At 45.2% G+C, this 11,115-nt stretch overlaps 1 protein-coding gene across 1 annotated transcript in view; it reads right to left on the bottom strand.

The window, feature by feature from the left end:
- Window positions 1-3,898: 3,898 nt before the first annotated feature.
- Window positions 3,899-11,115, bottom strand: part of nap1l1 (nucleosome assembly protein 1-like 1) — a 113,308-nt gene continuing 106,091 nt past the window's right edge. The window contains exon 15 of the mRNA XM_041216073.1: window positions 3,899-4,735. Coding sequence (XP_041072007.1) covers window positions 4,697-4,735 — 39 coding nt within the window. The 3' untranslated portion in view covers window positions 3,899-4,696. The remainder of the gene's footprint in view (window positions 4,736-11,115) is intronic.

Raw genomic sequence — 11,115 nt, 5'->3', positions numbered from 1 at the left:
AGAATACCTCTACATCCCTTTTCCCAAACTTTGGAAGAGCCTTGGAAAGGCTGCTCATAATGGCCAGGAGAAGGGCTCAGCAGAGGGGCAATGTTCCTGATGCAAGTCTGGAGGGTAGACCAGGCCGGAGGGTAGACCAGGCCGGAGGGTAGACCAGGCCGGAGGGTAGGCCAGGCCAGAGGGTAGATCAGGCTGGAGGGTAGGCCAGCGGGGCAGTGTGCCCCTCGTTTTTCAGACGAGTGCCTAGCTGCCCTCCTGGAGGAGGCGGGAGGTCCTTCTTCCAAGGGTAGGGAGGCAGAGGCACCCCCCCCACCTGACCAAACGAGCATGGGAGGTAGCCGAGAGTGTCAGCTCCCATGTGTGGTGCGACGCTGCAAGAGATTCAATGATCTCCTGAGCTCGGGAAGGGTGTGAATACCATTTTGCCTCAAGTCACTTAATGCAGCTGTCAGCCTTTCCCCAAAACCCACCCCACCCCTGCCCCCGCCAACTCTGAGTACAGTAACAGCACCGAATCCCTCACAGCATGGATCTCTCGCTGGGTGGGCCAGCAGAGATAGCCCATGCCCAGTTCACCCTGAGAGGGTTGAGCTGGGATGGGTTCTGCACCCGTAGCATTTGTGACACTGACACCGAGTATAGAATGGGTTTGAAAGTCAGGGGCCTGCACCTAGGCCGAGCACTGGGACTGGGAAGGCTGTCAAAGTCAGGGTGCTAACATGCTGGGAGGGCAGCTTCCAGTTGGCGGGGCACCAATCCATCTGCTGGTCTCTGTGCTCCTTGTGCTTGTGCCTCCTTTATTATCAAAGTAACACCTTGTGGTGCCACATGTGAAGAAGGCAGCATCTGGCCAATGGCGGGGGAGGGAGGGTTGACCTGTTTGGGTGAGTATGCAGCAGCTGTGGGGTGATGAAGAACTGGAGCCCTGCAATGTCTCGCTCTGGCTGGGTTGGCAGGGATGTGATGGGAATTCAGGTGCAGGCTGGACTAATCAATGCTGCCCACAATGCCTCGGAACAGATGCAGACTGGCGGAGACCAGGCCCAGTTGACAATCCTGACACCTTTCGAGCAGCAGGCCGTGGATCTGGAGAGGCCCCACGCACCCATGTCCACCGCTGGCAGTGAGGCTGGGGTGCCATGGGGAGGTATGTTTACCAAGCAGAGGTCACCATGTGTGTCCCGGCAGCAGTGACACTGCTGAATGCTCAGTGACTGAAGCTAGTAACATGGGTTGACCATTGATTATGGAAGGATGAGCACATAATGATCTGGAGGAGCGGCAGGCAAGTTGATATTGTCTCCACTGTAACTAATCAAACATCCTTGTTCTTCCGTTCAGCATCACTGAAGCAGGACCGGGAGGAGGAGGCAGAGGGCCACCTCTCACACCTGAGGGCCCTGAAGTCTCACCAGCGTCACACCATCTCAGTCAGGCAGGCACCAGCGCAGATACTAGCACCTCGGTGGGAATTAGATATTTGGCTAGTGTCCCGGAGCACAACAGTGAGGGCATTTCACACTCGCTTGAGGTGTGGGCAGAGACAGAGTGTGCCCAGGGCACTGGCAGTCAGAGGGCTGCAGGGGACCAGGTATATGCTCAGTCAGTGGCTGATGATGTGCCTCTGGAGTCGTCCGTGAGGCAGCGAACACTGGAGGTCCAGCAGGGTGTGCGGGAGGATCTGGTGGAGATACATGAGGCTATGCGTGGCATGGTGCCCATGGAGGAGCATCACTGATGCAATGAGCACCATGGCCGAGCGCTGTGCATCCTCCATAGAGAGATGGTGACTCTTGTGGAGAGGCTCCTCCAGGAGACCAATCAGGGCTTCCTGGGGATGCGCTCTGACCAGCAGGCCCTCACACTGGCATTGACCTCAGCTGGTCAGTGCCAGTGTGGGAGATGGTTTGGGCACCAAGTTTCACAGCTCAGTGCCCATCCATCCACAATGAGCAGGGAGGTCTGAAGTGACCTCACGTGGGCGCAGCTGCGGCCTGGCGTCTCTGCGGGCAACTCCCAGATGAGGGTAGCAGCTCCTCCGCCCCTCTCCCAGTGACCATGGGATCCAATGAGGCTGCAGCAACTGAAGAGATGGCAGTTGTGGAACTGGCAGCTCCCTCCCAGGCAGGGCCAGCACAGGCTCCACTGGCCAGAGGACAACCGCCAAGGTCATCGAGGCCAACAGGACAGCAGGGTGAGCAGGCTGGCTCAGATGCCACTCCAAGTGAAGGGTCAGCACCAAGACGTAGCATAAGACCATAAAACATAGGAGCAGAAATTAGGCCAATCGGCCCATTGAGTCTGCTCCGCCATTCAATCATGGCTGAGAAGTTTCTCAACCCCATTCGCCTGCCTTCTCCCCGTAACCTTTGATCCCCTTACCAATCAAGAACCTATCTATCTCGGTCTTAAATACACTCAATGACCTGGCCTCCACAGCCTTCTGTGGCAATGAATTCCATAGATTCACCACTCTCTGGCTAAAGAAGTTTCTCATCTCTGTTCTAAAAGGTTTTCCCTTTACTCTGAGGCTGTGCCCTCAGGTCCTAGTCTCAATAACATATAACATTAGATGTGAATGAGTGTTGAGGATGCGCGGCTTCAATGGTATTTGGACTGTCTCTAACATTTTCTAAACTAGAGGAAGTAAAAGTAAAGGGAGTAACTTAAGGGCAAGTCATGACAGGGCAGCTCGCCCAAGTGGAATACTTCCTCCTGTGATGTGGAAAGTCAGGGACACGTCCAGTGTTCACAGCGACCACGTGTGCAGGAGGCATCTCTGGCTACAGCTACCAGAAATCCCTGTTTTGGAGCTGGAGCCGTGGGTGGAATCATTGTGGAGCATCCGCAAGGATGATCTATTCATAGATAGTACATAGGGTGAGGTGGTCACACTGCCAGTAAAGATTGCACAGGCAGAAAGGGAATGGGTGACCACCAGACAGAGTAAAAGCACAAAGCAGGTAGTGCAGGAGTCCCCTGGGTCCTTTTCTTTTATTCATTCAATGGATGTGGGCTTTGCTGGCTAGGCCTGCATTTATTGCCCATCCCTAAATGCTCTTGAAGGCGGTGGTGAGCTGCCTTCTTGAACTGCTGCAGTCCATGTGGTGTAGGTAAACCCACAGTGAACGGGGTGTCAAGCTTGAGTATTTTTGGAGTTGCATTCAGGCAAGTGGAGAGTGTTCCATCACACTACTGACTTGTACCTTGTGGACAGACTTTGGGGAGCCGCATTATTTATATGGCTATTCCAGGTCAGTTTCTAATCAATGGTAACCCCAAGATATTGATAGTGGGTAATTCAACGATAGCAGTATTGCCATGGAGAATGCATCAGTCATGATGGCTGACAGTTAACTGCCAAGTATTGTTTGAAATTCAAACCAGATAGCTTGACCCTGATTGGTCAAGTAATTGCCCTGAGGAATGAGTCAGTGAATGTCTATCATTATTTGTATAACAGGCAGTGTGTGTACATGTTCTGTCTGTGAAGAACAGGACCCTGTGTATTAATATATGTAGTTTCTAACACATGCAAATGTGATAAACAAGGCTTGGCAGTTAACTGTCAGTCACCATCACTGGTGCATTCTCCATGGCAACGCCACTTGTCAGCCAATCAGTGCTCCCTTCACATGCAGTGTAGATTATTGTTTTCGTGTTGGTGTTCTTGCAAGGCGTCCTGGTGAGTGCCAAATAAAAAGCTTAGACATGTCTCTCTCCTCAGGAAAACACAGGCAAAGCACTGAGCCAATGACTAACCACTGGGACTCAGGTCTTCAGTCAAAGATGCAAGCGCTGTCCCCAGGTCATAGTCCAATCAGCAAGAAATGCTATTATGTAGTACCAATGTGTAAGATGCATCACACCAGCTGGAAGAAAGTTCAGTAAGAAAATATGAAAATACTAGTTTTTATTCACACCAAGTGGTACAGTATGACCTTCAGGTGGTGGCTAAGCTTTCATGTTGTTTACAACCTCACTAAAACAAATGAGACAAAAACCATAGCATAATTAAGCAATGTATGAGCAGTACACGTTTGGACATTTTGAATAACTCCCATTAACTATTCTGCAACTCCATACATGGAGCCAGCCACAGTTTCAATGAGTGTCTCCTGGGAAGTAACTCTAACTGCATCTTTACAGGAATGTGAGTAATGAAGGCACAGCTAGTGTAAGCACAGACATGTTGCACAATTTTATTTCTATCATTTTGTATAAAGTCTACGTTACACCCATCCAACTACAAAATGAATCTTTCCACAGTTTTATATATTCAGACAACAGGGCTGAAGAAAAGGATAATTACTTTGGTTGATTGTTCTCCAGCAGAATATTTCTAAACAAATATTGGTCTCTGAATTTTGTCGTTCTAAAAGCCTTCCATTGGTGCTGCTTCTAATGCAAGAATTCCGAAGAACGCAAATTCTGTAACAGTGGGATGACAAATTCACAACTTAAAAACTCCATTCCATCAATAACCAACTAAAAAACACAATGCAAGAGTAGCAACCATGTTCTGAACTGGCTGATTCAAGGATTCATGATTAACCAAAGATTAACCAAAAAAAAAGTTAATTGAAATTTGTCCTACCAAGAAAATACAAAACATTATAAGGCTGTTAAGTAACTATTAGTTGTTTATAATAAGCCAGTACAGTGCAGTTGTTCCTCAAGGCCACGTCAGCAGACTTCACTGCTGCTTGCACTCAGATGGTGGGTTTGAGTCCTTCTGTTAACGAGAGAGAAAAGCACATGAGAATCATAAGCACATACAATGGCCCAAGGTAGTGCTAACATGTATAAGAGGAATGTTACATTAAGTGGGTAACCATAAAGGTTCAATGTTGAATTGCAATTTACATCCCTTCACTAAAAAAATCAATTATAACATTCTGTAATCTATTGCACTAGTTGTTCAGGGAAATTAAATTCTTGAAGGCAGAATATTACCTATCCTTCATTTGCTTTGATTCACTCAGTGCTATTATCTACATACACACTAGTGAACAAGTTTTCCAATTAGAAGAGCACTGGGGAAAACTTCAGTTGCACAACAGGCTGGCTCATAGCCTAAAGTCACTGCAAATCGTGAACTCTAAACATTGGAAGGATAGAGCTAGTGGAGTTTCAGGTGAGAAAACAGAAGGATAAGTAGGGAAAGAACTTGGTACATGAGACCAAAATGCATTCAAAAGAACTTTATACTAAAAGCGGGTCATTGATTTTCATTGTTCAACTTTCACACAAAGACGACAAAGCAGAACAGAACACTCCATGAAATAAAAGCAGACAATGCTGGAAACACAGTTCAGCAGCATGTAGAAAAAGAAACAGTCAATGTTTCAGCTTGGTGTTTGAACTGGAAAAAAACAAGAGATGTAACAGGTTTGAGCAGCACAAAGGCAGGGAAAGTAGGAAGGGCAAGTGAAAGGGAAGGTCTGGGATAGGCAGAAGGGAGTAAATGACAAACAAGTGTTGCAAGGCAAGAGATTCCAATGGAGCAAGTTTAAAAAACAAAAATGGGCCTCGAGGGGTAAGTGGGAACAACACCTCCTCTAGACCCAACTTTTGTTTCTTTACTTGCCCTATTACCATCTCCTTTTACCCTGCACCACTATTATCATCCAATCTCTCTTGCCCTCCACCCGATCACTGACCTTCCCATTTGTTTTTCTTCCACCTTCCTTTTCCCTGTCTCTGCAACTCACCTAAAACTAACTGTTCCCAGATCTAACAAAATGACCAGAAACATTAACTCTGCTTCTCCCTCCACAGATGTTACCTAACAAATATTTTCAGCATTTTTGTATTTCAAATTTCCAGCATCTGCAGTACTTTGCTTGTAGAATACTTGATGGGTAGTTATGAGCGAGGCCAATTTTGAGCACAGCAAGATGAAAGAGCCTGTCATTTTAGATCAACGCATTATGTTATTAGAATAAAACTAAATGTCTGCACCATCCCAAGATGCAGTGCCATATACATAGCGAGGGTTGAGGGAGTGCAGACACATTCCCTAGTCATACACACACTAACGTTGGGCTTAGCTGGGAGCCTGGGCAGCCATGAAGTTGATGACACTTCATTCACACTGACTCAGCTCCAGCAATTCTACTGAAGGGAACAAAAAGCAGGCATTTTTGGACGGAAGCGCACACCTCCAATCTTTAAGCCTCATGCACCCAGATTTCTTATAAAAACTCCAAATCTGTTCTTCATCTGCATTCATGCTAACAGTACCAAAATGTCACCAACATTTTCAAACATAAGTTGAGAGCAAGCATAGCAGGCTCAAATTTCTACAGCACACCTTGAAGCTCGTACATATGCAAAATATAGAATTTCATGCTAATATATATGGCCTTCGCCATAGTCCTTACAGTTGTTTCATTATCTCTGCTGCAGCAGCATAGGTAACTCTACCTTCAATACGAGATTTAAAGCGTGGAACAGGAGATAGCTTGGGTAAACAGAAAGAAGTAAAACATCAATGTGCCAGATGTCAGCTCCTATTATTCAAACCTTATCCTCATCATATGTTACTGCCTAAAAAAAATCTGTTGCTCGAAACTGCTCCAAACTGCAATTTGTTTTAAACTCATTCTAAAGCCTGCTGCCTATATACTAATTTGCAAAAGTCCCATTCATCCAATTTTAAAGTTCTCGTCCCTTTTTTCTAAATCTCTTTGCGGCCTTATCCCACCCCATTAGTAGCCTCCTACAGCCCTACAACCCTGAGGTCTGTGCTCTTCCAATTCTGGTTTCGGGCAGCCTTAATTTTAATCATTTCATCATTAGCAGCCAGGCTTTCAGCTGTGTAGGCCCTAAATTTGACAACTTACCCCACCCAAACTTTTTTTGCTTTTCACCTCCTTTAAGGTGCTCCTTAAAATCTACATCTTTGAGCCACGTAAGGAGATATTAGGACAGGTAACCACAACTTGGTCAGTGTAAAATTTTATTTGATAGCACTTCTGTGAAGCAATTTGCAATGGTGATGTTAAAGGCACAAAATAAATGCAAGTTGGTAACTCAAAATTTGCTTCCTTTACATCAGCATTACTGACAATTGCATCCCATCAAGATTTTTGTTAACAATTTGACACAAGACTAGGACAAGTTGGCTTCTCAAGATGTGCCAATTCAGTTTTTTAAAAAAATTCATTCACAGAATGTGGGCATGACAGACAAGGCCAACACTTGTTGCCCGTCCCTAACAGCCCTCAAGAAGGTGGTGCTGAGCTGCCTTCTTGAACCACTGCTGACCACGTGGTGTAGGTGCATCCACAGTGCTCTTAGGAAGGGGGTTCCAGGATTTTGACTTTGTGACAGTGAAGGAACAGCAATATATATCCAAGTCAGAATGGTGAGTGGCTTGGAGGGAAACTTCCAGGTGGTGGTGTTCACTTGTACCTGCTACCCATCTCCTAGGTGGTAGGGGTTGCAGGTTTGCAAGGTGCTGTTTAAGGAGCTTTGGTAAGTTACTGCAGTGTATCCTGTAGATGGTACACACTGTTGCCATTATGAATCGGTGGGGGGAGTGAATGTTTGTGGATAGGGTGCCAATCAAGTGGGCTGCTGTGTCCTGGACAGTAGTAAAGTTTCCTGAATGTTCTTGAAGCTGCACTCAGCCAGGCAACTAAGATGCCAATTAAGAAGCCACTGTAGCAGAGTTCAAATACTTCACCATCCTTGGAATTCATCTCTTAAAGCCAAAATTAAAATGGTCACAGGCATCTTAGCTCTAATCACCTTTAGGGGTTGGGGTGGTGGAGGGGAAGGGCACTTGGGTTTCACTATACAGATTATCTAAACCACTTTCTAGGATAGAAAGAATCAAGCTATTTTGGGGTTGGAATTGCAGTTAACAGGCCAAGAAGTGTTAATACAAAGAGCGTTCTTTCTTTAACCAGCCATCAGAGTTCCTCTGTGAGCTGCTAAAGCAACTGGTTGAACCTGTGCAGCTCTCTCAAAACAGGAATGTGCTATATTTAGAAACCTGGGTAGGTTTCATGTTCACCCAAGAGAAGCCATTAGTTTAAAATCATTAACATTGTAGAAAATTGATGCAATGTCACAGATCAAGACTAAGGTGATGCCTCATGTCTGATGCACTATTCGGGGATCCTGATTTTTCAACTGTTCCTTCCCTACCTGCTGTGCTCAACGTACAGCTACTCTTCTGCTGGAGCTAGCTATCTAATAACAGTAGTACCCTACTCAATTCAGCAAGTTGATCCAGGATTAATTGTTATTGACCTACACAAAACTATGTTCACACCTAATTTGATGGAAAGAGTGTTTTTGAGATTGTTAGCATTTCATTATTACCTCTTCTACTAAAAGTGGGCAGAATTAATGTTTTCACCCCATTTGTCTGTCTGTAAACAACATCTCAAAAACAAACTTGACAGATTTCAATGAAATTTGGTACAGATACAGTATGGCCCAAGAAAGAAGCAAGTGGTTTTTGGTATAGATGTGGATCTGGGTCCAGGGCACATACTCCTTTTCCATTCTGCCTTGCTTGTCAAAGGGTTAACTGCTCTGATAAAGGATGATGCAAGAACATTAATGAGAAAGGATCTTGGCTCAGAAGATCAGAGGTAGAATGAGTGGAGACTAGGAATGCATTAACTTCTGTTGCTGCCTGGAAGTCATCAGGAACAGTTGTGTGTGTGCACACTCCGCCCTCAATGCAGCAGCTGGGGCCAGATGTCTTTCTGGTCAGCAGGTAGCAGGAAGTGATTTTGAAATATTTGAGGGGGGAGTACATGTGGAGCTGTATTTCAACCCAGTGTAATCCATCCCTGCTTTATTGAAAGGCTGTGTTTATAAGGTAAACAAGTTGGACAAGGGCAGGGATTTTTCAGTCTTGCTAGCTCAGATAGGAGATAATGGGACTCTTAATGCCAGCATCATGGTTTCGGGCCCCACATTTGTTGATTTTTTGAAAAATAATTTATATTTTTCTTGAATCTTTATCTTAATTATCCACCTGCCATTCCCAGGCATTTTGTATTCACTATTGAAATAACTATTTGCCGAACAGTAATGCTTTTTTCAGAAAATAATAGCAAACCTTTGCCTTAAGTTAAATTCTCCATCATAAAGTACCAAAACATGGTCCATCATAATCAGTCAAATTAGCCTGGAATGGGAGCACAATTGTCTAAACATCTGATGACAAAATATCACAATGTTGAAACAGACCATAAGTTTACATTATTTTTGCCACTACAAGAGCATGATTGTTAAAATGGCTGTTCTTAGCTGCAAGTTTTTTTCCCCATCAACTCATTTTGTTGTAAAGGAGACATTTAAAAAAGACACCAACTTGCAAAAAAATGCAGAATTCAGCAACAGCAACTTAAAAGCACCTCACTTTCACAGTGATGCTGATTGCATCTGCGCATGTGCAGGAAGTGCTTCCCCTAGTGTGATGGCACAAATAAACACAGTCTTAGGAATAACAAGTCAGAAAATGCTTTTGGAAGCAGTTTCTAGATCCCCCAACAGTACTAATACCATTGGACAGAACATTAAGCAACCTATTCTCAAACTTCACATGACTAAGAAACCCGACTCGCTGGCTTGGAGCCGGGCGTGGAATGAGCGTGCCCAGTGGGCCACTTCTGGTAAGCAGGACTGGCGCTGCGGGGTGAACTGAATGCCAGGTTAAGGCGCCTGATGCCGACTCTCACCAGACCCCACAAAATGCTCAAAGCTTGACACCATCCAGGACAAAGCAGCCCCGCTCAATTGGCACCACATCCACAAACATTCACTCCCTCCACCACCGATGCACAGTAGCAGCAGCGTGTGTACCATCTACAAGATGCACTGCAGGAATTCACCAAAACTCCTTAGACAGCACCTTCCAAGTCCACGACCACTACCATCTAGAAGGACAAGGGCAGCAGATAGATGGGAACACCACCACCTGGAGGTTCCCCTCCAAGTCACTCACCATCCTGACTTGGAAATATATCGCCGTTTCTTCACTGTCGCTGGGTCAAAATCCTGGAACTCACTCCCTAACAGCACTGTGGGTGTACCTACACCACATGGACTGCAGCGGCTCAAGGAGGCAGCTCACCACCACCTTCTCAAGGGCAATTAGGGATGGGCAATACATGCTGGCCCAGCCAGCGACGCCCACAGCCCATGAATGAATACTTTTTTGAAGTTATTGGAGCTTGTAACAAAGGCAATGTAATGTCTGGGAGGTCCTTAGTCTACATAGACTGGACAACACAAATTGGGAAAGATGGCCTAGGGCATATGAGTTTGTAGGGTGCTTTTGTGACAGTTTCCTGGAACAATACTTTGTGGAAACAAGTATTCTGCAATGTGATAGGGTTAATTAGCAATTTCATTGTAAAAGATCCACTGGGGAAAAGTGATCATAATAGTTAAATTCTATATCAAGTTTGAAAGTGGAATACTATAAATCGCAGTGTCAAAGTCAACCTGTTGTATCAGACGATCCCATTTTCCCAGCCTCAAAAATCATGTTTTTACATATACTTGGTGAATAAGTCAACCTCCTTATCAGGCACGATATACTATACTCATTTTAGTAGTCAGCTTCAAATTTTTACCCCACAAACATGTTTTACTTACCGGTACCTTTAACTGGGCACACAGGATCAAACAAGTGATACAAAACCAGTATTGCAAAGATGCAAGAGTGTTAAGATACGCCACTCTGCACTGGGTGCTGATGACATTTCAAAATGGCCACCAGCCACACCACCAGTTCACTTTTATACTCGACATTCAAATCAGCCTCAGTTTTTGGAAGGATTTTGAGGCTTTAAAGGTCGACTTATCTGCTGACATCTGTTGTGCTCCAGTCCCAGACAACAACCTTAAACTTAAAGCCAGCTACACGGGTATGAGGGGAGAGCTGACAGCAAAAAGGCACTGAACTTGCAAATGGTGATATTCAGAGAGATGAAATTAATGTTTCAGGTCAATGACCTTTCATCAGAACAGACAAAAGATCATCGACCTGAAACATTAACTCTGCTTCCCTCCAAAGATACTGTCTGACCTGCTGGAGATTTCCAGCATTCATTGTTTTTATTTCTGATTTCCATCATC

Source organism: Carcharodon carcharias, chromosome 21, assembly GCF_017639515.1.
Source record: "Carcharodon carcharias isolate sCarCar2 chromosome 21, sCarCar2.pri, whole genome shotgun sequence".
Lineage (NCBI taxonomy): Eukaryota > Metazoa > Chordata > Chondrichthyes > Lamniformes > Lamnidae > Carcharodon > Carcharodon carcharias.
This window is presented reverse-complemented; position numbering and strand designations above follow the sequence as displayed.